A 26461-nucleotide genomic window follows, 5' to 3' on the forward strand; every position below is an offset into this window, starting at 1 on the left:
AGCTCAGGAGAGGCTGATGTGATGGAGACTCTGCAGAGCAGCTGCCTAGACAAAGCATTTGTTTTCTCTCCTGTATAAGCAATTCAGAGCTGGTACGATAGGGACCCGGAAGCTTTCGTTGGCATCTCCTCTTCGTCCATTTTGTGGTGTTACATCAGAATATCACAGACCAGATCATGTATGATAAACAGAAGTTTATCATGGTTCTTAGATGGGGCAGTTCAAGGCATCTAGGAGGGTCTGTGCGTTCCACCATCCCCTGGTGGAAGGGCAGAGAGAGGGAGAGACAGCGACAGGGAAGTGAGGTGTGGGGGGAGAGGGAAGTGGGGGAAGAGAGAGGTGGGGGAGGGCAGAGAGAATATCAAACTTACCGTTTTGTAACAAATCTACTGTCATGAAAACAGCACTAATTCTCTCATGAGGGTGGAGCCCCATGACATAATTATCTCTCATTAGGCTCCACCTTCCAACACTGTTGCATTGGGGACCAAGTTTCTGACACTTGAACTTTAAGGGAGACATTCAAACCAAAGCATCTACCATTCCCAGAACTTATGTCAGCAAACCATGATACACTCGTGGTCCAAATCCAAGTCACTCTGTTTTTGCAAATTAAGCCTTATGGAATACAGCCACGTCCATTCATTCACATATCACTTATGGACTTCCTTCACACTCCAGGTAGAGTTGAGTAGATGTGACAGACCACGTGGCCCACAAAACCAAAGTCGTTGACGGTGTGCCCTGGTACACAGAAAAGCTTGCTGAGCACTCCTTTGACTTACTGTTCACTCTCCCCATGGTAAGCATCAGCATCACTGGGGACTTCAGAGGCACAGGCTGTTTCTGTGGACCTCAGCTCATAGCGTCATTTAGGATGGCCAGGGATGAAGGGCATATGGTAAGTTCCGGGCCTCCATTCCCTTTCTCTACCTTCCTACAACAGGGTTTTTGCATCAGACTCGCCCCCCAGAAATGCTGTCCTCCCAGCCCTGAGTCCTGCCTCATCTGCTCTGCGAACGGCAGGCTGCAGGGGAAAGGTGTGAGGCCTCCTGTTGAGCAAAGGAGCATCTGCCGCGCCTCCTGTCCCCTCAACGCAGGAGAGTCACAGTGTATAGTACTCTGAGCTGTGAAACCTGGGAGCAGTTTGATTCCTGAAATGAGGACTCCCACAGGCCAATCAGGGAGCGGCAGGGCAGGGCCCAGGAGATCAGGGTGCTGGTCCACCTGAAAGGACATCTCCCACAGGCATGCACTGCAGGCCTGGCCGTGAGGCCTTCCAGCTGCGCACAGACCGAAGGCCAGGGTGGGCTCTTCTGCAGCACCGCCCAGCTGGCAGAGGCCCTTTAGAGAACCGTGGGTCTGCATTGCATCAAGATTTCACAATTTTGTAAAGTTTGTCAAGAATGAAGCAACTCAAATAACAGCTCGATTTGTAGATATGAGGTCTGTGTCGTCCTGTTTCATTGACAGGACTGTGTTTGGAATCACAGATAAAGGATACCAGGCTTGAAATTTTTCACATAGATGAGGAGGCAGCGGCGCCTCTTCCAGCATGTGGGGGGAGGACTCTCCTCCACCCCTGAGCCTGTGTTATATCTGGATTTCTGTGCCCTCCTACCACAGCCACGTGGGTGTCCATTTAGGAGGGGTAGGTGTCTAATTAGCCCCAAGAAATAAGCCAGGACACGAGAAGTCATTTTATCTGAGGTTGTATAGGCCCCAGATCTGAAAGTGTCTAACCTGCTTCTTAGGCCTTATCACAACAGAGAGGGAGGCTGGATGACAGGAGCCATTTGTACCATGTTCGCCATGATGGAACGATGGGAGAACTATGTGAGATGTGTGGGGAGAAGAAGGGAGGGGGTGGGGTCACCTGCCCCATATAGAGACTCAGAGTGTGATAGGCCTCGGGACAGGCGCAGAGGGTTGGCTGCCCACTGCCTTTCTCTCAGGGCCTCTTCCCCTGAGCCCCTCTGAACACCTGGCTCCCTCCTGAGTGTTCCACGTCCAGTACTGAGTCCATGCTCAGCAAGCACTGAGTGTGGTTTATTCTGAGGAAAATATGGCTAAGAAACAAGCCCGGTGTGGTTCTGCGTTCTACATCTGCCTTTGTCGTGGTTGGTTATGAGGTGTCCCCAAAGCTCGTGTGAGATATGTTCAGAGGTGAAATGATTAGATGAGTAGAGCAGAACCCTAAGCACTGGATTAATCCATTTGATGGAATACATACCGGAAGGTAACTGTAGGCAGGTAGAACATCATTGAAGGAAGTAGGTCACTGGAGACGTTTCCTTGGGGATGTTATAGCTGTCCCTGGTTCCTCACACTTTCTGTCTCTGCTCCCAGCTGCCAGCTGAGCAGCTTTCCTCTGCCGCACCCTTCTGCCATGATGCTCTGCCTCACCTCAGGTTCAGAGATGTAATCAACCATGGGCAGAGTATCTCAAACTGTGAGCCCAAATTAAGCCGTTCTTGTCAGGTATTTTGGTCACAATGATGAAAATATAACATAGTGTTGAACGGGATGAAAGTTAGAATCAGGGGCCGTGGGAGGGAGGATACTGGAACTCAGGAGGAAAAGCCTGGTGTGGGGGTGTCTTGCAGTGCATCTTAGTCCACACTGCAGGGGCTGCCACCTTGGCCCTGGAGGTCAAGGAGGTACCAGTGTAAACTGAAAGCCTGGGAAAGGGATTCCATCCCGAGAGAGTGTGGGGGTGGTAGGATTTGGTTTTGCTTTTTTTTTTAGGGTTGCATGATATGAAGGGAAGAAGGCTTGATATAGCCACCCTCAAAAAGAGTTTTGCAATTTCTTAAAAAGTTAAACGTACACTTAGTACAAGATCCAATAGTCCCATCCCTGGGAATTGATTCTAGGGAAATTGAAACTTAGCCTTGAACAAAAACCAGTGAATGTTCATAGTAGCTCTACTCATTATCACCCCAAACTGGAAACAGCCCAAATTGTCCTCTGCAGGGGAATGGACAAACATACTGTGTTCCACCCACAGCAAAGAATACTGCTCGGCAATAAAAAGAACAAATTCAACAAGATGGACGGATCTCTGGTGCATTAGGCTGCAAGAAAGAAGTCATCCTCAAAAGGTCGTGTACTCTAGGATTCTGCTCGTAAGATATTCTCAAAAGTCAAGGAATAGTGATGGAGAACACACAAGATGGGCTTGGGATGGGGAAGGTGTGGCTACAAAGGGCATCACTGGAGAATTCTGTGTTAATGGAAAAGTCTGTAACTCGATAGTGGGTATGAATGCATGCATATGTACATGTGCTAAAATTCATAGAACTCTACACATAAACCCCAAAGCCAGTTTTACTCTGTGATCATTTAAACCATTATTTTAAAATTTTAAATACATTTAAAGGTGTACTTGGTATGGCTTATGGAGACCTGGGTACCATTTCTCACCAGGTATGACACTGAATAAATCTTTCCATTCATTCATCCATCCTCTTCCACATACCCACCCATCCATCCACCCTTCCATGCATTCACACTAGGCTGCAGTAAGGGTGGATAGAAGGTAGAGTTTGTGCTCATAAGGAACCCATCTAGCAGAAGGGAACCAAGATGAATACACAAGACTTGGACATGGTTTTATAGAGGTGTGTTCATGGTAGATAGGAGGCTCCAAAGATCAGACTGGGAAAGTCTAGGGTGACTTCGCTCTCAGAGCCTCCATTTCCTCATTTGGAAATTCGGAAGGCATGTTCTTCCTGTCCCACCTGTGCTAGAGGCTTGTTGGGGGAATCAAGTCCTCAGGAAGGTCTGTGACTCATGGAGAGCAGTTGGTCATACAGAACGGCTTAAGATCTTTCAGCTTCAGAGGGAACTGCCTGGGCTCTCAGAACAAATAAGTGGTCTTATGAACAAAGATTTTGCAGGTAATTTTTCAGAAGGAAGAAGAGGACAGGATGTCTGCATCTCCACAGGCTGAGGCTGTTGTGAAAAATGTTTTTATAAATTTGCTTTAAAGTTTTTTGAATGAAAGCAGATTTTGATTCTATTCAGAATTTACCCTGCTGTGCTAACAATTTGATTTCTACAACATCTGCAGAAGTGAAAATAAAACAGACCTGTTGTAGGAGTTACAAACTCAAATCAGATGTAATTTTTTTTCTATCATTCAACCTAAAAGATCTTTCCAAGTTCTGTTTTTATTTTCCTGTAGAAAACAGATCGATAATCAGTGGGTAGAAATTGGGGATAGATATTTGACTACACATGGAAGAATCTTTTAAAAATTAACTGTGAATGATAACAAATAATTACCTTTGAATAATTATAAATGTCAGGTAATGAGCCAAGCATTTTATAGTCATTTTTTATTTAATCCTAATAATAATCTAACGTAGCTACTCCTGCTACTTCCATATTACATGGAAGGAATCTAAACCTCAGAGAGGTTTATTTTGAAGTCATCAGAAGTCAAGGTTAATGCCAGGATTCCAATCCAGGTGTATAAATTACAGAGGACAAGTTACAGACTGAGAGAAAATATCTGTAACATACTTAAAAAATGTTTAGGATCAGAATAGCAAGCTCATATACCAACGACAAAAAGAAAATGCATAGAAAAATGAGCAAAAGAAATAGGCAAGTAATTCACAAAGAAAATACAACATGTTCAATATCACTAGCAATTAAAAATGTAAACTAAAATAATGAGAAATAAGTTTTTATATAATATATTAGATAAAACTGAAGATTGATAAAAGTAGATTGAATGAATGTTAGATTTTCTACATTGTTGGAGAGATTACAATCTCAGGGAAATTTGGTATATATATATATATATATATATATAAATTTTTTTTTTAATTCGGTATGGGGGATTGAACCCAGTGTTGCTTTACTACTGAGCTATATCACCAGTCCTTTTTATATTTTATTTTCAGACAGGGTCTCACTAAATTTTTTAGGGCCTCACTAAGTTACTGAGGCTGGCTTTGAACTTGTGATCCTCCTGCCTCAGTCTCCCAAGCTACTAGTAATACAGGTGTGCACCCCTGCACCTGGCTTATTTATATTTTTTAAATGCACATATTCTGTGACCCAGTAATTCTACTATTTTGATATTTCTTCTAGAGAAACACCTGCCCAAGTGGTTGAGAAAAATATACGAAAGTTTTCTCTGCAGCTTTGTTTGGAAAATAAAAGTACTAGAAACAACCTAAAATTAGTTAGCAAGACACAGGCAATTGTGTGGCACATCATGGAATACACAGGAGAATGAAAAAAGTCAGTTTGGTGGAGGGGGAAGCAATACCATATCATTTGGGTAAACTCCCCCATAACATACGACCATGTCAAGCTATTTTCATAGATATGTTGGCATTTAACTTATTAAAAATATATAAAATAAGATGATCACAATGGTTATTTCTAGGAAGGAACCTGTAATTTGGTGATAGCAAATTCAGACATCTAAAATTTGAATTTTCATTAAAGAAGATGTAACTCTGTATTACCTCATAACTAACAATACTTCTAATGTGTCTGACTCAGAGCCCAGGGATGTTTTTACATTGGTTCTCGACCTATGGTTCCTGGTTAGGTTTGAACAAGTTCATGGACTTCCTAAAGTCGTGGGCACATCAAGTGTGTGTTGGGGAGTGCACTTTTTTATTTTTAATAAAGAGTCTTAATATCGGATTTCCAAAAGGATCCATCGCTTGGTTCATCCTGTCTACAGATTGGTCTGGCTTATAAACCACAGACAGGCATCTATTTCATCAGCTCTGGTGGTGGGAACGCCTCCAAGATCAAGGCAGATTCAGGTCTGGTAAGGACCCACTTACTGCTTCACAGACACCGTACTGTGTCCTCCAGTGACAGGAAGGGAGCTGAGGGGCAGCTGGTTGTGACCTGATCACCTCCTCCAAGGCTCCACCTCCAAATGCCAGGATTTTGGAGGTTAGGACTTGACACTGAATGGAGTAGGGGGCACAAACGTTCAGTCTCTGGCCAGATCCAAGACCCAGAGAAGGTCAAGAACAACTTTAGTGGACAATGATGCTGTTCTGTTGTAGCCTTGAGGAAGTAACCCAGCCTTGTGCAAAATGGGGACCACATCAAGAGTACCTCCTGGCAGGGGGTGTGAGGACCAGAGGATCCAACGTGTGTGTATAAGGCACTCGAAACAGAACTCAAAATATGTCAGTTATTATCATTACTTTTGTTGTTGCTGCCATCATTTGTCTTTATTTTTCAGTTTTAGCTGTAGGTGGACACAGTACCTTTATTTTATGTATTTATTCATGTGTGGTGCCGAGGATCGAACCCAGTGCCTCACCCGTGCCACGCGAGCGCTCCACCACTCAGCCCCAGCCCCAGTCCCTGAGGCTGCCATTATTAAAGGGTTGGAAAAAGCACTTCGTTCAGAGACTTGAGTTTTCAAAATAGTCTGTCACAAGAAAAACTAATTTTACCCAGTCTGAAAATCCTACAATTTCAGACTTAAATTGTCTTCCATCTGTGGGGATGATAAAAGGACACTGAATGACCTCCGTCCTCCCACCCGTTCATTCTGCGTACAATGCCCAAGACGTGGAGAGAGGGTTGGAGGTGGGACTGTGTGACCGTGGTCAACAGGGCCCTGTCCTCAGGAGCTTGCAGTCCACTCTGGAAAGTCTGAGGATCTCGCGGTGGACAGCTTTCTGGGATGACTGAATTTCAAACCCAAGCTTGACTTAAAACGTACATATTTTTAGTCCTTAAATCTGATACTTCTTTGGTTTATTGGGTCATGAGGGAGCTGAAATCAAGAGTCCCATCCAGTCCCACTTCCCCGGGAACTAGGCCAGATAAGCATTGTGTGCCTAAACACTTCAGGCCACTTATGTCTCCAGTGGCTTTCACCGCTAGTCCAGCTAATGGACTCAGTAGCTGTTACAGTTCTAAAATAGAACATGGGCATGTGGGTGGACCAGATGCCCGCTGGACACGACTCTGAAAGGTTCCCGTAAGAGGCCTGCTGTGTGCTGCCCACACCCCTGAGGCATGGGAACCTCAGGGTTTTAGTGACCTAAGGTTGCTCGGTAGGATCACTAAGTGATCACTAAGTGGATCAACCAGGTAGTAGGTAGTAGGGCAGCCGGCTGGCTGAGCTGGGACGTAGACTTCTCGCCAATCTGACTCCTCATACCCACTGGCTTTCCTGGGGGCTTTTGTCTCTAAATTTTCAGAGGCAAAAAGAAAGCCAGTAGGCCTTTGGACTGGGGTTGAGGCTGGAGTTGATGGGATTTTCCACAGGAACTTTCTGCAGCCTGACCCAAGAGGGGCTGCGTGGGTGCTCAGTCCTCACCTGTGCACACTGGTCCCCAGGGATCCCTTGGCAAGGACAGATGGACAAGCATCCTGTCCATGGGGTCTCATGGTGGATTCCAGGGGGCTCAAGGGCTGGACTTGTCCACAGTGGGACCTAAGGATGTCACGAGGTAATGATGGCCAGGAGAATGACTTACAGGTGATCAGGAGCACCCAGCATGGAGATGTGTTCGGGTCTGGTCCAGGGGAGAGGCCCCGAGGAGGAAGCAGCAGTGTGGGTGGGGTGGCTAATGAGAGTGAACAGTGGGCAGACAGTCCAGGAGGAGAGAACAGCAGGCCAAGGCTCTGGGGGAGGGGGAGGGTGTGGGCTAAGAGCTCGGCCCAGGAAGAAAGAGAGGTGGGAGCTGGGGATGGGTGCAAGATGAGGCCACAGAGGCGGGAAGGAGCATCCTAGTCCTGCCGGCCCTTCCTGGCTTGGTGGGGGAGTTCTAAGTGGGAATGACATTCTGCTTGCTATTTCAAAAGCAGCATGCAGACTACTACATGGAGAAGGGATCAGAGGAGTCAAAGGAAAAGCAGGAACACCTGGGAAGGGAGGCCCTGCCCTGTTCTGTGTGAGAGGTGGGGGTCACATACGCTAGGGCAACAGCAGGGGAGATGGACGCAGTGAACACTTTGGACTGAAACTCACCCTGATCACCAGGAATCCAGACGCCCTCTACTGTCTTGTTCTGCTACCCTCCATGAGGGCGCCCACCTTGTGGTACAAGGTGGCTGCTCCAGCTCCGGCAATCAAATCTTCCTTCTACACAGAGCAAGGATGAAAGGGGAAGCCAAGGGCACACTCCCTATTGTGAATAAACTTCTCAGAAGCTGCATGTTCATTCCTTCCTCCCATTGGCCAGAACTTTGTCACACAGCCCTATCTAACTGCAAAGGAGGATGTAAATACAGCACTAAATCTTGGCATCGAGTATCTAAGTAAAAAACAGGGACCTCTCACTACATAAGGAGAGAAGGCAAGCTGTCTCTACTCCGTGCAGCCGTTTGTGAGTCGTTTGGAAATTAAACATCACCTTTTTAAATAGGCTTCCCATCACATGATAGAAAAAACATGAAGACCACAATAAATGCCCTGTCTGGAACGGTCCTGTGCCGGACTGTCACACGGTACCTTCCTTCCACTCCTGTCACCTCCCCAGAAGGACCCCTGACCCACCACACCCCTGTTTCTCTTGGTGGCACTTCCCCCCTGACTCCCTCTGTTCATGCCGGTGGGTCTGCTGTGTCCGTCAGGAGGGCTCCGTGGGGGAGGGACTGGGTTCTGCGCTCGGCTGGGAACAGAGCCTCATCATTCCTGCCGCAGAGCCGTGTCCCATGCACTGTGGTGACTGGCAAAGAATCGGGCAAAGTCCACGCTGGTTACGGATGCCTGGCCTGTCTTAGATTTGATTAAGTGACAAAAGAAGACATCACAGTGAGCCCACGCGAGGAACAGCCGGCACCGCCAGTGACAGAAAGCACGCAGATTCAAGCAGCGACCGGTACCTTTGCAGCTATTCAATCGGCTGAGTGAAGATGTTAGAATAATGCCCAGCGCTGACAAAAGTGTGTAGACCAGCATGAACCAGCAGCCCTTGCCGGCCTGCCAGGGGCTCGGGCCACCACCTCGCAGGGACAGCACCCCAGGATGACTTTGGCACTGACTCACCCCCTGTGGAGTTGGGCTGATAGTTGTCCTGAAGTCACCAATGCCTAAGAAATGCCACAAAATACGTGTGCATACGTGTCGGCCACAGTGCCACTTATGAAAACAACAGCTAAACATAAAACCTAAATAGCCAGCTATTTGGGAATATTTTAGTAAATTCAAGTATATATTCTTAATGGAACGAGAAATACTCAACCGAAAGGCACATTCAAATATTCAATAATATGTACGTAAAACAGTTTATAAATTCTCCGAATGATGGGGTTTTTTACTTTCTTCTTCATCTAAATTTTAAAAACAACACATTTCCCCATAATACTACAAAAGCTATAATTCTCATTTAGAAGACAAAATTATCTTAAAACTGCATGTTCAGAAAACGAATGTAGCAGGAGTACAGTATAGAGAGCAGTATTCCAATTTGGTTTTCTAGAACTGCATTCAGAGGACGTGCTGGCCGCACACCCTGCTGACTGCCCACGCAGTGTGCTCTTGAGGCAGCGGCGTTGAGGATGGTTCTGATGTTCCTATCAACACACACAGCGGTAAATTACCATTATTGTCATTTGCGGGGAGTACCAGGGGTTGAACTCAGGGCCACTCGACCACTGAGCCACATCCCCAACCCTATTTTGTATTTTATAAAAGTAAGTATATATTTTTAAATTGCTTACATACTTATTAAAAATAAGAACATAAGTAATTTTTCACCTCGCCATTGCTGAGGCTGGCTTTGAACCCGAGATACCCCTGCCTCAGCCTCCAGAGCCGCGGGGATTGCGGCGTGCACCACCGTGCCCCGCTGTTGTCATTTATGGAGCCCTGGTCTGTGCCTTGCATGTGCTGGGTGTTTATTTACACACACCACGACATTTAATGTCCCATCAGTCCCCTGAGGTGAGCGCTATCACTGTGAACCCATTTTACAGGTGAGGAAATGGAGACTCGGAGGGCAAAGCTACTCGACCGAAGCCTGGCAGATGACAGCCTCGCCAAGCAGACGCGGCGCTGGCCTTCCTCTGCAGCGAGCAGGGTGTTGGTCAGGTGGGATCCGCTGTCAGACAGGATTCCTCTGAGAAGGGCAGACATGAGCTGCCCTCTGTGGGGAGCAGGGGTACGTGAGGGCCCCAGGCACCCGCCCTCCCTGGTGCCTCCAGCTTGGCTGGCACACAGTGGGGAGGGAGGGAGGTCCCACTCGCCACCTCCGGAAGGCTGAGATGGTTAGAGGGAGGGAAGGAGGAGAAGCCTGGATTGACCGTGAGGGGAGAGGACCTCAGACAGGGCCACCCTGAGCAAGAGACTGCGGGGAAAGGGCCAGGAGGGAGAAGGACCTGAAACAGCCTGCTGCCCCTGAACGGGTCTCACATACCCTCGGTGACCTGCTGACCACCTGTGCAGATGGCAGCTTCTGTGGAAGGGGCCTGACATGGAGAAGGAACCACGCTGGCCCTGACACAGACTTGTGTTGTGTGTACACCTCCTTCTCGTGATTAAAACCACCGGCATGGAGCACGTGATGCTGCTACAATGGGAACAGAAGCGGTGCAGGTCTCCGCAGGGTCTCCCTAAGAGGGAGAAAGTGGGGAGCCGTTTGGACATCACCCCGGAACCCATCACAACTCCTCGTTGCTCTTTCTTTCTAGGTCAGTATTTGGCAGAAAAGAAAGACCCCAGCACCCACAGGGCTGGGTAGATCGCGGGAGGCTGTGGGCTTGTGCCCTGCCCGCATGGCATGTGGCTCAGACCATTCTGTCTCAGTTCAGTCAATTTCTGTCAGCTTAACCTGGGTCAGTGCCAGTCAGAGGACAGGGTGCCACGGTGAGCAAGCACTTCCGGTTTGCCCCGCCTGCTGATTGCCTGTCTCCCACGGTGCACTGGGCACTTCACAAGGACAGGATGTCATCGTGTGGCCACAGACCCCTCTCACCTAGCACGGTCACTGGCACTCGGGAGGCACCCAGTGAAAACCTCTTGAGGAATGAGGTGACAACTGATCCCTGGGAACGCAGCGGCTCTCCGGGACACTCTGCACCCCCCGCCGGCCACCGCTCTTGTAGCGTAACTGTTAGATCACCCCTGGCTCACGGAGCCAGAGCGACACACCCAGCCTCAGCCAGGGAGAGCGCCATCGTCACAGAATCACAAAAGGGCACAGAACGCCCTGATTTCTCATTCTCATTCATTCCCATTTCACACACACACACACACACACACAGGTGCACACACACAATACACCATACTAGTGTGCTAGAGAGACAGACCCTCAATCTGGTCATGATACCAGGGATAAACACAGCATCCCTGAAACTATTTTGTGCATTGATAATGACAGTTAATACGCAGCACCGCGTTCCAGGCATTGTGAGGCTTTGTTTATAGGTAGCATTATTTTACCTCCATTTTCTAGAAGAGCAAACTAAGACTTGGAAAGGTTAAGTACGTTTTGTTCATGCTCCACAACTGGCCAGCGTTGAAGACCAGGCTTCGAGCCTGCCTCCCGCACCTCATGCTCCCGAGAGCCTCCCCACAAGCCTTAAATCACCGGGGTTGCTGGATAAGAATGCAGATTTCCGGGATGGAAATAGAGCAAATTATGTTATATGTATTTATGAAAATGTCAAAATGAACCTCACAATTACATAAAACGAAAATGCACTAATAAAAACAAATTGTTTTAAAATCCCCAAAATGCAGATTTCCAGGACTTGGGCTGAAGTTATCAGAATCTCTGGGAAGTGAGTCTGGAAATCTCCATTTTTTTTTTTTTTTTTGTACCAGGGATTGAAGCCACGGGCCCTTAACCACTGAGCCACATCCCCAGCCCTTTTGATTTTTTCTTTTGAGACAGGGACTCCCTAAGTTGCTTTGTGCCTCACTAAGTTGCCGAGACTGTCCTTGAACCTGTGCAAGACTCCATTCCTTAACCACTAACATATGTAGTTTGAATGTGCACTAGAACTTGTGAACCAGTCTCGAGCTCCCAGCCCCCACTTCTTAGCGACCAATGGACATGAAAGATCAGAAAAGGAAGGGAGGGAAGAGGAAGATGGAGGGAAGGAACTTGTCCCCACTTGGTCTCCTTTTTAGTTCAGGTTGGTTCAGCTCTGCTCTTCTGGATTTTGGGGCCTGCAATTCCCCCAACTGCTCATGGGCCTGAGAAGCCTCAGTAGGAAGCATCCCTCCGTGGCCAGCAGATTAAGCAACCTGCAACCAGCAACAGCCGTGAGCCATAGCCAGGACTCAAACCTGAGGGCTGGTCTGCACCCGGATCGGGACACTGCTGCTCAGGTCGGCTCCCAGCGGGCAGGCTGCAGGGGAGGTCAGCCAACAGACTCGCCATGGGAAGGAGCAGCAGAGACCAGGCATCTGGCTCCAAATGGGCCACACAGTGTCGGAGTAATGAAGAAGGCGCCACCCTGCAGGACGCGGCTGAGCATGGGGCCTGCTGGGTCCCCAAGGGGATGCCCACCGCTGGTTCTCACCAGCCAAACAAGGGGCCACCTTGGGTCTCAGTTTCTTCTTGGTAAAAAGAAAAATAGCCATTATTATTGAAAGACTATTAATACTGCCACCTACGATCTATTGAAAACTTGAAAGTGCATCAGACACAGTCCTGAGTCACTCAGTCGATCTTCCTTACAAATATCTGTGAGGCCATTTTGATCTCCAATTCACAGATGAGGAGAAGGACCCTGAAGAGGCCAAACACTGGGCTGGGTTGTGGCTCAGTGGCAGACGTGCTTGCCTGGCATGCATGAGGCACTCGGTTCAATCCCCAGCACCACAAAAAAATGAATAAATAAAGGTATTATGTTTATCTACAACTAAAAAAATATTTTAAAAAAATTGAGGCCAAGAACATGCCCAGTATTTTCCAGCTGGTAGCCAGGGCAGCCGAGATCTGATCCCGATCTGTCTGCTGTCAAAGCTCATCCTAGTAACTACCCACCGCTTCACCAGTGTTCCTCCTCTTCTGTTCTTAAGACTCTTTGCCCAAACAGGAGGTGTTCGTGGTTTCGAAGGAATGAGGTGCCACTGTGTCTTCCCAGCCCTGCAGCTTAAGCCCTGGTGGGGAAACGCCAGCTCCTCTGGCAGCGTCTCCACAGGGACCTAAGATGCAGCTCTGTCATGGAAGAGTGGTCAGGGCGCAGGGGCCCCAGGACTATCTGGAAATAGATCAATCTCAGCCTGGCCATGCACAAGTCAGAGAAGCAGATCCCAGTGCTCTCCCTGCTGCCCACGTATCTACACTGAAGAGACCCTCTGTAGGATGGGTGGCGAGGGGCTTTCAAATGCTACAGGGCTTTCTGGAAGACCCAGACCCCCAAACTGGTCCCCACTGTAACCTCCCCTCCCATCATCTGTTCCTCACTTATTCCCACTTCTATCTGTTCTTCAAACAGGCCAATCTCATTCCCACCGCACCACAGGGCCTTTGCACTGGTTGTGATCCCTGCTAAAAGTCTTATTCTTTCTCCTTAGAAATGACTTTCCCCAGATCTTCACAAGCTTTCCTCTTCCTTCTTGTCACTTATATCTCAGATCATGGTCCCTTTCTCAGGGAGACTTTCCTGACATCCACCTAAATTAGCACCCTGAATTCTTTCCTATCCATCACCTCTCACTGCTTAGCTTCCTTCATGGTGTTTAACGCCATCTGAGATGCTCTTACCCATTATTTGCTGATGTGCTAAGAAAGTACTTTGCAAATGGTGGACTCTCAGTGGATGTGTGCTAAATTAGTGAGAAAATGAATGAATGGAAATCTTTCTCACTTTTGCGGTAGCCAGGATCCAGGAACGCGTATTCAAGTGTCCCCCTCCTTCTGGTTAACCAGGGAAGAGACCACAAGAAACAGCGCTGTGCTTGGTTACAACTTAACCACCACCAGTAACTGTGTCCACACACTGCTGGGCATTGTTCCAAAGATAAAAAGGCACTAATTGCTTTTCTATAAGGAGGTAGGAACACAGTCCCTCCGTGTCCCTTCCTGTGTTGATTGGTCCTGCCTCACGCAGCCAGCGTGGGCTTCATTGTGTGTCTGGGATGGTGACAGGTTCCTACACAGAGAAGAGAGGTGCCAGAGAAGTGCACGCGTGCACATCTGTGCACACAGATGTGTGTGTGCGTGTGCGTGTGTATGAAGCGCCACATTCTGGGAAGGGTTAACTTGGAGCCAGGCTGCTTGGGGACCTCAGACTGGCCAGGCACGGGAGGGGTGGGCCTGGAAGGTGGAGCAGGCTGGGCTCACAGCAGCTGCCTTTCCACCACTGGAGTCAGATGCTTGCCCAGGGGACCGGGGCACAGAGCTCCAGTATCCCGTAGGAATGGCCTGAGAAGCCCGCACCTGGGAATCGCTCCCTCCCTGCCCCTCAGCGGCAGGTTGCGCTGGGGAGACTCTGTCAGGAGAGGAATGAGCCGGGAGTGAGCGAGTCCGGCTCTCCAGCGCTGGGTGGGAGGCAGCCGGCGAGGATGGACGTGGCTGACAGCCTTCTCCTGAATGGGAGCAACATCGCTCTCCCCTGCGAACTGGGGCTGGAAAATGGGACGCTTTTCTGCTCGGATCAGCCCCGCCGTTCCAGAGGTAGGTGCCAGAAGCTACTTTTTTCAATTCAGAGAACTACTGAGTTCAGGGAGAAGTCAGCAAAGGCAAGACAGATAAAGAAAATATAATAAAGTCATTGTGAGACCATGCTGGACAAAGTCAGAGGTGCCAAAGTTTGAATAAAAGACCAAAAGCAGACGGCAGTCAATGTTGTTACTGTGCCTTATGGGAGAGTGGGAGACCCGCGTGCAGGACGGAAGGGGACAAAGCAGCGTGAGCCAGAGCTGAGTGTAGCAAGAAAGGAGAACAAGTGTAGAGGCTGAACTTACAAGCCTCACAGAAAAACCACTGTCACAATTTAGCAGTGGCCTTTTCTTGGGGGAAACCCGGCGTGAAGAAGCGATTAAAGCAAAATAATGGTCAGTGTCTAGGAAAGAAAGCCATCACTATTCAGAAGCATTGTCCTTAAGAAAAAGGATTTTCCCGAGTGACTCTTGTAACAATCTGACCTTTTAGAAGCAACTGAATCATACGGTGCTTTTTGCAGTTTGTTTTTGCAAAACGATGTCCGTGTGGGAATGTTTGGGTTTGAAGATGCCCAGCCCTGGGGGGACAGTCGGCGGGCAGTAGCGGTTTGCCTGGCGCGCCGTGGTTTTAACATTCTGCTCTCATCACCTCGCTCCCTCCGGCTCGTCCCTGTTCCTCTGCAGAGTGGCAGCCAGCAGTGCAGATTCTCTTATACTCCTTGATATTCCTGCTCAGCGTGCTGGGAAACACGCTGGTCATCACGGTGCTGATCAGGAACAAGAGGATGCGGACCGTCACCAACATCTTCCTGCTGTCCCTGGCCGTCAGCGACCTGATGCTCTGCCTCTTCTGCATGCCCTTCAACCTCATCCCCAACCTGCTCAAGGACTTCATCTTCGGGAGCGCTGTCTGCAAGACCACCACCTACTTCATGGGTGAGTCGCTGCAGGTGACTTTCTAGAGATTCCCCCAGGCCCCGCTCCGCCCAGAGCCTCCCAAGTCCCTGGTGGCCAGGGCGGAGGAGCCCTGCGGAGTTCCAAAACGCAGAGCACGGGGCTGCGCCCGGCTGTGCACAAGGACACTGGCAATGGCCAAACAGTAGGTCAGTCCTGGTACATCCTCAGAAGTCGGTTCCTCATCGTGGGTCAGAGGCCGATGTGGAAACAGAGGAGGCCGTTTCTACTCAGAGAGAGAGGAGTTCGAAGGTGTCTTCAGGTTGCTCTGTCTGTGCCTTTCTGGATGCCATTGATTGTGTCCTGATCTCTTCCCAACTTGAACTTGGGTCAGGGCTTTGAGGGACACCGAGGGTCATGGAGAAGGGTTCTCTGCTGTTGGGCCTCCTGTTTTCTTAGGGAACAAAGGTTATTTTAAACCAATTCCATCGCAGGTCTCATTTTTTTTTTTTCTCTCAGGATTCACTTCCCAGACTGTTCCCCGCAAAGGGCTAGGACCATCTCAGGCAGAGAGAGAGAGAGTCTCTGTCCCTAAGGAGGAGTGGAATGTGTTCCTGGGGGCTCTGGTCACTAAAATGACCCCAACTGGCTGGGATAATGCAGTTCTGTGCTTTGATGCATTAAAAGCACTCACAAGATTGTAGCTCTTGTGATTTGTATAATAATCATCATTTTAATGGTTTTATTTCCATGATCTTACTTTATCTTCCAACCACTCTATGAAGTAAATATAGTTATCCTTCCCTTTCTCATCAGGAGGGAACAGAGGCATAGAGAGGTCCATAATGTGCCTGAGGACACACAGGTGGTAAGTGACACAGCAGGGATTTGACCCAGGTTAGCAGCCACCACACGGAGCACACAGCCTCAGTCTGTCAACTTCTGTGGTTCTCCTGAAGCTGAAAAAAAAAAAAAACATGTTTCTTGGTCCCCTCTGTCTGCCAAATTGCCTTGTCCCTTGCCTATTCTGCAAACTCTTTGGGAGAAAGGGAAATGAGAGGGGAATTGTTTTTCATTCTGACCCAAATCTTATAAAATATACAGCACTGAGCTGGTGAGGGCAGTCTTCAATGACTGGAAAGCTTTAAAAGCTTTTATTTTTCCCAACCGAGGAAGCGGGATCCAGTACAGACAAAGCGATGATGAATTACTGACCCGCGCGCGTGCCAGGGACAAGCAACCCAGAATGCGTCAGTCCGAGTCCGAGGCCTCTGAACATGAGGATCTAGAAGAGGACTCAGAGATGACAAGGACCACCGTTAAGCAATGCAGCAATAGCAGCGACGGGCGCTTCGGGGCCTTTGGGTTTGCATGGCCTGTTCACACACACCTCATGGCCGTGCTGTTTGACAACCTTACCCAGAGTGCACGGAAACTTTAAAGGGAGTCCTTGCTGTCATGGTCGCAAACCCCTGTGAGCGCCAGGGCACTGTGCGTTCTTCAGTGGTTAACTCTGTGTTATGTGACTTTCACTTCTAATAAGAAAAATTAAATAACCGAAGTAGGAAAGCAAGACGAGTTTGAAAGTATTTGGAATGTCATGATGACTTTTAAATTTCAGCAATTTAAACTCTTCTCTCAATTGCGTAGTCTCCTCAATAGAAACAATAACACTCATTAAATTACTAATTTGTAGCAAAAAAAAAAAAAAGAAAAGAGTGGGTTTTATAGTTACATTGGACCCATTAGACAAGCTGGATAGAGTTTGGGGCTCTCCTGTGCATTCTAATATCATTCTTCAGCGGGACATCCAGGAACAAAAGCTACCCCAGAACAAAAGCTTTCAGTCAGTGGTTTGGGGGTTGATAAACTTCTTTAAGACCCTAAGGACAGCTGGGCTAGGTTCCCTAGAAAAAGGACATTTTTGCACATAGCTACAGAGAATTAATTTATATTCATACACATGGTGAGACTCAAAAGATTCTAGGTTAAGAACCTCTGTTCCAAATTATTTATTAATTCTGAAATTTAAGAAATCATAGTGGGGCTGAAGGTGTAGCTCAGCAAGCACTTGCTTAGCATCTGTAAGACCCTGAGATGGATCCCTAGCACCAAAAAGAAAAAAATGAATCATAATAAGAGTTGACAGAATTCAACTGTCAACTGAATAACTGGAGGATTCTAAGGCAATTTTAAGACATTATAATAAACATATATACATGATATGAAAATTAGGGGAAATTAAGTTTTTTGACTATGCCCACATACATATTTTTAAGTAAGGCGTATTTAATGTCTTTCCCACTGTAATGGTGACACGTACTTAATAAAATACAGAAAAGCAGAAAGATGGAAAAGGAAAACCCTAGTCTTCCCATCTGGTGAGTCTTTAATTATAGAACATTTCTCTTGTGTTTTTTTACTACATATTTTTTTCAAAAAACTACATTTTAAAATGTAGGATGTTTCACTCTTCAAACCAACATGTACGAGAAGCCTTCAGAAAATTAATGCTTCTAGCTCAGACCCCAGTGACCTTGCAGGTCAGAGCCGAGAGTCCTGAGTTTTTAAGGTCAGTTGAACCAAGCAGATCATGTGTAAAATTGGAGCTTTTCTGTAGGCTTCTGTGTGGGGGTGCCATATTTTTATCCCCTGTTATTAATTAATGAGCACCTTCCGCCCAGGCAGAGTTCAATTGCAATCAAAGCTCAGTGAACTTATGTGAACATTGGCAGGGAGATGTGTTTGCAAATACATTTTGTTAACTGCCTTAAATCCTTTTGGAACAAAGCGGGGAATAGATGATCTTTTTGAAATATGCATGCACAGTATTTCTTTACCCCTGGAGCATTCTCCCTTGAGATTAGACCTGTGCAGATCAGATATGCTTTATGCTTTAGCTAAAGTGCAAATAAACTTTGAATTTCAGTGCCAACATAATCAGTTTCTTTCCTCCTTCGCAGGCACCTCTGTGAGTGTTTCCACCTTTAATCTGGTGGCCATATCTCTGGAGCGATATGGGGCAATTTGTAGGCCCTTACAGTCCCGCGTCTGGCAGACGAAATCCCACGCTCTGAAGGTGATTGCTGCTACCTGGTGCCTCTCCTTTACCATCATGACTCCGTACCCCATTTATAGCAACTTGGTGCCTTTTACCAAAAATAACAACCAGACTGCAAATATGTGCCGCTTCCTACTGCCAAGTGATGTTATGCAGCAGTCCTGGTAAGGAGGCATTGTGTTTATTTTTTTTTAATAGAACTTGATACATCTGCAGCACGAAAAACTGGAATGCCTTGGCCAGAACTCTTGGGAGATGAAGGTCTTGGAGATTTTTTGAGTCTCTAACCTCTACTGAGGCATTCTAACCTTATTCTAGAATAACAGTGAGAACAAACACTTAGCTGGGGTGCTCTTTTTAAATGCCATACATAGATTGCTTCAATTCATACTATTGAAACTCTATAGAGTAGGTGATCTTATTGTTCCCATTTTACAGATGAGGAAACTGAGGCCTGGAAAGGTCAAGTTGCCCAAACTCATAAACCACACTCTCATGGGGGGGGGAGTCTCTGTGCTTAACTATTCTGCAGTATACTTCCAGAAGGTCTAGTGGAGATTTAAGCTAGGTGACTTGGAAAGCTACAGTTTTCTAAAGAACTGAAGATAGAGCAGTGAGTGACTTCCAGATCCTGTGCAGCTATTCTTAGAGCTGCCTCGTGATGCTTGCCTAGAACACTTAACCAGAGAAAGGTGAGATTCCTTGGCTTACTAGCTGGGAAACTCTAGGCAAGTTCACACAACACTCTAAGCTTTAGGTTCTTCATCTCTGCAAGGGGTTAACACAATAAATATTTTTTAAATTCATGTTGGGTGGTTCTAAGATTCCAGTAAGAACATGAGTATAAAAATGTCTTTATAAAGAGGTGACACAAACACAGGGCATTACGTCTACTAATTCCAAGGAGGTTTTAGAAGCGGGAAGTCACAAAGGAGAGGGATGTTTCCAAGACCTGAAAAGGAATCTTATCAAAACTTGTCCAATTGCCTTGAGAAATGGCCCAGCGGCCGTCAGCCTCTGACAATTTGATGGCCTAATTGTGTGACCTTACACATGACAGGCCGCAGAAGTGATATAGGGGCTGGGCTGATAAAGGAGGAGCTGCCGTGCCCCAGGAGCTAAATGTGTTTAGAGAGCGCCGAGTTCTACCCAGCCAGCCCTATGCCAAGCCTGCCACCGTGGAGAACAGACGCCTGGGGAAATCTGTGCGTCGCTCGTGCATCAGAAGAGACAGGATGCCTTATTTGTAAAACGAAAAGGAGATTTTTCTATCATTCCTATCTAGGCATTTGATTATTCTCTTGTTATAAAATTGGCAAATTATGTATTGTAATGCTTAGGAGCAGCGACTCTAGAATCGTATTGCTTGAGTTCAAATTTCATCTCTGTCACTAGCTTCCTCATCTTTGAAATAGGAATTAGGATAATAGCATCTACTTCAAAGGTTATTATGGGAGTCAAACATACTATTACATGTAAAATGCTTAACTCAGTGTGTGCACATATTGCAAATCCTCAAAGAAGGTAATCTCTATTATTATGATGATTAATTTTGGGTAATAGCTTTGACATACAATTCACATACTCTCATTGTTTTTAAACTATTGGTATGTTTTCAATTTATTCTTTTTAGATATGCATGACAGTAGGATGTACGTTGACATATGCATGCGTGGAATAACTTCCCATTTTCGTGGTTGTGCATGATGTGGAGTTTCACTGGTCGTGTATTCATATATGAACATAGGAAGGTCGTGTCTGATTCATTCTACCGTCTTTCCTATTCCCATCCCCCCTCCTTGTTGTAATTTTTTTTAAGACGGGGTCTCCCTAGGTCATTAGGCCGTCCTCAAGCTCCTCAATCCTCCTGTCCCAGCCGCCTGAGTATCCGGGATCACACATATATATCACCAAGTCCAGATTTTCATTATTTTTTAACAAGTAAACTTGTTTCAGGCACAGAATCATGCCAAACTTTTTCAATTTGACTAGTCCTTCATAAGAGCCTCCATCCAAAAAAAAAAAAAGAAAAGAAGAAAACAACTTCAATGACGGAACCTCCAGATGTGGAATTTTCAAGAGTATTCAATAACAGTAATTAATGTGTCTGCTCAGACCGGTTCAAATAAAGGTGCCCCCCATCATCCCTTCCCATTAGAGTCTGAAGGTCCGGAGTTGCTGGTAATTGGATTTCTTTCGATTTGATTAGGCACACGTTCCTGCTGCTCATCCTCTTTCTCATACCTGGAATTGTGATGATGGTGGCATATGGATTAATCTCTTTGGAACTCTACCAAGGAATAAAATTTGATGCTAGCCAGAAGAAATCTGCTAAAGGTAACTATCTTTAAACTGTATCTTTCTGTCAAAAGAGCATGAAAGCTTGTTGTCTAAACTCGAATAGACACCCCAGAGTGTTTCTAGAGTATACCGGAGCCTTTGAAAACATTCTTATGAAACTCTGTGTCCTAGGACCTGTCATGGGTCCTAGCCTCAATTTCTTCACCTATCAGATGGGGAAATAATTCCTTTCAAAAGGGTACCGAGTGGAATAAAAGGAGATAATACACATGGAACAGATTATAAGCAGAGGGCCACACGTCTCATGACGTCGGTCATCCTGTATTCAAGTGGACACCCTGCAACTGTCCAAGCTGATTACAATGCTGATTTGCTTTTGCACCTCTCCAAAGGCCTTAGAAGAGATCTGACTGACCCCCACAAGCCCCATCCCCTCTCCTCCCTCTCATGCTTACTCTGCAGTGACCACAAAGCCTGACCCCTTCCCCATTCATACAACCCACTAGCCACTAAGATTGTCCCAACACCTGTGTTGGCATAACTTTTTTCTTCTTCACTCTACTTCCTTACTTGGCTTCTTATTATGAAGATAACTTAGTTTGTTCAACTTCTGTGGTTTTCCTTAGCTTTTTTTCATTATCTGGATTCCTCAAAATAAAAGCTCTCTGGAAACTTAGCAAGCAAGCAGGCACTTTCCCCTGGGGGACAAGGAAAGACAGGAAAATAGTGTGAATGAATATTCATTAGCTAATAATTTCTATCCTTATAATATTTGGGGCCAGGTATTATTATATATTGTGTCACACATATATTATTGACATTATATATAGGTTTATTATTAAAATTATATATAGTTTAACTAGTCGTAGTGGTTTTTCATTGTAAGGAGAGATCTAGTCCAGATCAGTTCTTACCCCACGTCAGCGGAGGCCAAGGTTGCCAGCCTAACTCTCCGGTCCAGGTTTGGCTTGGCCTGCGGAGGGAGGGAGGCTGAGGATCCACGCCCTCTGTCTGGCATGACCCTTCCCAGCAATAAGCCATGTCCCTTGCCCACCCAGAGAGGAAGCCGAGTTCAGGCAGCGGCAGCCGATTTGAGGACAGCGACGGCTGCTACCTGCAGAAGTCACGGGCTCCGAGGAAGCTGGAGCTCCAGCAGCTGTCCCCGCGCGGCGGCATCAGCCGGCTCAACCGCGCCAGGAGCAGCAGCTCGGCCGCCAACCTGATGGCCAAGAAGCGGGTCATCCGCATGCTCATGGTCATCGTGGTCCTCTTCTTCCTGTGCTGGATGCCCATCTTCAGCGCCAACGCCTGGCGCGCCTATGACACCCCCTCTGCCGAGCGCCACCTCTCAGGGACTCCCATCTCCTTCATCCTCCTGCTCTCCTACACCTCCTCCTGTGTGAACCCCATCATCTACTGCTTCATGAACAGACGGTTCCGCCTCGGCTTCATGGCCACCTTTCCCTGCTGCCCCAGCCCGGGGCCCCCGGGGGCGAGAGGAGAGGCGGGCGAGGAGGAGGAAGGCAGGACCACCGGGGCGTCTCTGTCCCGCTACTCCTACAGCCACATGAGCGCCTCTGCTGCGCCCCTGTGAGCGGCCCGCCCTCCGCTGTGCAGGAGGCCCGGGAGGAGGAGGAGCAGGGGCTGCGGAGAAGCAAGACCCCGTTTCCCATGGGAGGCCTCCTTGTCTGCTTTCCATCCTTCCCCGGTTCCAGAAGGAGAAGCACTGCCAGGGTGGAGCCCCGACTTGGTTTCCAGGTAGTTCAAGGCAAGACAGTCTCAATAACAGTCACCATCAGAAGACCTCAGCAAGCCAGGGGCAGTCCCACGGGACTCGGGCTGCAAATGTAATTACCAAGCACATGTTCAAAATGGAGATTCGGAAAGTTCTGGAACACCCAAGGTGGGCTCCTGCTTCCAACAGTAATACTTCCATTCTCTGCTTCATCTGCTACTGAAGAGTGGTGGAGGCTGCCTGTCCCCCACCCCCGTAGTACCCTGGGCTTTCACATCCATACAGTGACCACCACCAAAGGGAGGGAAGCAGACCTCCTCTGACCATTTTTGTAGGAAGAGAACAACATGATTTTTTTTTTTTCATCTTGAGGTTAGGACAGAGGCATAAGCTTATGTTGTCATCAGAAGTGCAAAAAGAATGTTGTCTGAAATGCAGAATTTAGAGCTCATGTTTCTACAAAGAGAAGAGAGTAGAAGGAAATAACCAGATGGAACGTTATCTTATCATGAGCATGTTAATAGCAGAAGGTGCAGAGAATGTTTCTTCTACTTTAATGATATAGATTGCTTAACTTCTTGATGTGGTGATTTAACATCATGACCTCTGCCTCCACTTATTTTTTCATATTCATCTACACTTCCTCTTCCAGAAAGACTTTCCTGGTACAAAGGAGAATTGTAAGTTAGGTGAATCTGGCAAGGGAAAAACATCGATAGTCAAGCCCCAAAGCAGAATTGGCGTCATTGGATTTAGTTAGCAAATAGCTTTTGAATGCCAACACTGTCTATGCTTTTAAATACAACCTTAATAATTAATTTTATGTGTATGTATACACTGGATGTATAGTTATGTTCTTTACATGTAAGGAAACTCTGGTGTGTTTAAAAATAGAATTGATAATGGATGTTGGAATTCAGCTAGTATTATTCTTTTACCTTCTTTCATAGACATACCAGTTCATGTGAACTTGTTCTTGGCAAAATTAATGTTGAGACCTTTCTCCTCTGAGAAATCTCAGTTTAAAACAAGATGAGCATTACACATTCAGATACCAAGAAGTGCATTTCTAGTACATACCAGTCTTGTCTGCTTGCTGCTTGTTTTATCCTTTAAGAGTGACCTTGTCCTGTTTGTGTAGATAGAGTTAACATGGACATCTTTGACAGACACATGCTTGCAAACTAGCGTGGGAAATAAACAAGTACACAATTTTTTTTTTTAAAAAGGAAGTTCCCAGCTTCATGCCTCCAAGTATCTGAGAAGAGAGTGTTCCTTTTTCTTTTTCTTTCAGAGGCCATAACTGACCATTGATCCAAGCCTGATGCTCTGTGTGGTATACCAGGGCCAGGGATTTCAATTGTCAGAAAAAAGTGTGGAAGACAGAAGGTGATAAGAGGTGATGGGGTAAAGAATGCTGTAGTGTTTGGCAAGATGTGAGCCTTACTTTGGCTTTGTAGTGGGTCATGGTCCTGAGCTGAGAAGAAATGATTCAGTGTGACCATCTCTTACATGGGGTTTTCAAGCTAGACCATTCTTTCCTGTGACTACAGTCTTCAAAATTTCAAGGTAAAAGTTAACCAACTAAAATGTGTACTGCTAAGATTTTAATGATAAATGGTATAAGAAATAAAATTATCTTCAATATTTGAGTAGGTCTTACACTAGCTACAATTTTTCTGCCAGAAAAAGTCTTCTCCTCTGGCGGTATTAGCATATAAATGAAGATAAATTAGTAATCCCCCACTATTGGAAACCTTTAGATGGTCCAAAGATATTTTACCCTAAAAATAAAGTTCCCAGATTTAGCTAATAAAAATACAGATGCACAGCTAAATTCTAATCAGATAAGCAATGAATAGTTTCTAGTATGATTATGTTTCATGCACCAAAATACATCTTGTATTTTATATGGCAATGCTACCCTGAAATACTTGTAAAAAGCATATAAAATATAAGCAAGTTTCCCAACATAAAGAGCAATTAACTCCCTCTGTTAATTTATTGGTAGGTCTTTCGCTTAATGGAAGTTTTTTTGTAAAAAGAAGAAAAAAAGCTATTAACTTTCAAAATCTGTGTCTGATCTTTGGAAAGCTCTGTTGTACTGATTTAAAAAAATTTTAACATAATGTTCTTGTCATACTTTGCTTACTGCCTCTGCTCCATGCTAAAGTAGATTACTAATTTGACTTTGAACTGAAGTGGCCGATAGAGTTAAGAAAGCAACTACATCAATTTTCTGGTATTTTTCCAGTGTCTTCGGGTACTTTCCTTCATCGCCAGAGTGATAAGCTAGAGCCCTGGAATGGAGCGTTGTATCTCTGCTCTTTAATTAAATTGTGAGTCTCGTGACTTCTTGGGCTCCAGTCACCGTGGTAACCTCTCCTAACGAACTTGTGGGGATGAAAGAGCAGTGCCTGGATGCCCAGTGCTTGGTTGCCATGTCCCTATATGCTTAACAGTGTCCCCTCCTTTCAAGTGAAATGTGATCTTCATGAAACGAATGATGAGTTGAGCCCCCTTGTATTTCCCACTTGTGTTTTGCCCAGTGAACTGCATACAGTAAGTGTTCAATAAATGTAGTGACTGTGGCTCTTCCTGTGTTTTTGGTGGCCTCTCTTTCTGCCCGCAGCTGTGGGGAGACTCATTTGTGGGAGTGGGAGGAGCAGAATTTCTACCACTTTTCCCAGCCCATATGCATCCCCACCCAAGGTCCTGATGTGAGACCTTGACTGTGACCTCTCCCTCCCTCTTCCTATGGCCTTGGCCATGCCCTCCCTCTCCTCGGTGGTGTGTTCAGGGAGAAGGTGAACGTGACCCATGATGTTACTACAGGGAGGGTGTCATTGCTGTTGATGGTGCAACCAAGGCTGGTCCTTAGCACTGGTACTCCTCATCTCGGTCCCTCTGACTGAGTTTAAAAAAAAACAAATTCCGCCAGCTCACTCTCTGGGGCTGATTGGGGTTGTCAAGGCCCACAGGCTCAGCTGGCTGTTCCTCCCATCCACTTGCACCCCGGCAGGGCCTCTTTGGGAGTCTGGGCCACCCCCACTCATGTCGTGTCCACTGCTTCCCTGTGGCTGGCTCTCAGCTCCAGATGTGGAGCTTCCCTCCCTCTTGGACTGGAAGTTCCTGCCCTCCCTGACTCCCTGCCCGCCGTCAGTGGAACATAGCTTCCACAGTGTTCCACTGTGTTTCCTAGGCCTGCTCCTGCAGACCAGGGCCGGCCCAGCGTGCCACACCCCACCCACCAGCTCCTGGGGCACAGCCTGGGTGCAGCTGCAGCTCCCGCTTCTCACCCAGGAAGAGCACTGGACAGGCGACAATTTCCCAGCACTCGGCATGGTGCACGGCACTTTACAGATACTCAGGAAACGTTGGAGGGCATAGACGGATGAGTGAATGAGCGAATGAAACGGAATAGCTTGCTCCTCAGTGCAGGCCCTTCTGGGGCCAGTTGGGCAGGGCACAGCTTCCCAGCCAGGGCTTCCTGGGCAGCGGCAGTGCAGCTTGATCGGGGTGAAGCTGAGCAGGAAGCCGTGTTCTCCCTCCACCCATCCACACAGTACGTCACATCCAGCACATCTTTTTTAAAAAATATTTTTTGTTGTAGATGAACACAATACCTTTATTTATTGATTGTATGTGGTGCTGAGAAACGAACCCAGAGCCTCACACATGCTAGGCAAGTGCTCTCCACTGAGCCCCAGCCCCAGCCCCCGTCCAGTGCATCTTGCTTGCCAATTTGAGGACCCTAAAAACCACTTTTGTAGGTAAAGAGGTGCAGTCCAGAATCTGTGTCCCAATCTCAGTGACTGTCACTAACCAGCTGTGTGGTACCAGGCAAGTCACATCTACTGCCAGGGGACCCGTCTCCTCTTGTGCATAATGAGGGAGGAGG

General features: G+C 46.9%; 1 protein-coding gene across 2 annotated transcripts; it reads left to right on the forward strand.

The window, feature by feature from the left end:
- The first annotated feature begins 14301 nt into the window (after positions 1-14301).
- Positions 14302-25145, forward strand: Cckar (cholecystokinin A receptor). Of its 2 annotated transcripts, XR_007110525.1 has the most exons (6): positions 14302-14582; positions 15254-15505; positions 18427-18688; positions 20734-20861; positions 21884-24129; positions 24815-25145. XR_007110525.1 is itself a non-coding variant. In XM_047566749.1 (5 exons), the coding sequence occupies exons 1-5, from the start codon at positions 14471-14473 to the stop codon at positions 22417-22419; spliced, it is 1290 nt and encodes a 429-aa protein (XP_047422705.1). In that variant the 5' UTR covers positions 14302-14470; the 3' UTR covers positions 22420-25145. The 2 variants fall into 2 exon arrangements, 1 of the variants encoding a protein (XP_047422705.1); XM_047566749.1 differs by having other exon boundaries at positions 21884-25145.
- The last annotated feature ends 1316 nt before the right edge of the window (positions 25146-26461 follow it).

The sequence above is a fragment of the Sciurus carolinensis genome, chromosome 10, assembly GCF_902686445.1.
Source record: "Sciurus carolinensis chromosome 10, mSciCar1.2, whole genome shotgun sequence".
In the NCBI taxonomy this organism is placed as follows: Eukaryota; Metazoa; Chordata; class Mammalia; order Rodentia; family Sciuridae; genus Sciurus; species Sciurus carolinensis.

Coding starts and splice junctions, on each gene's coding strand:
- Cckar (XM_047566749.1), top strand. CDS start 14,471: ATGGACGTGGCTGACAGCCTTCTCCTGAATGGGAGCAACATCGCTCTC. Junction 15,506..18,426: donor GACCACCACCTACTTCATGG/GTGAGTCGCTGC, acceptor CCTCCTTCGCAG/GCACCTCTGTGAGTGTTTCC. Junction 18,689..20,733: donor GATGTTATGCAGCAGTCCTG/GTAAGGAGGCAT, acceptor CGATTTGATTAG/GCACACGTTCCTGCTGCTCA.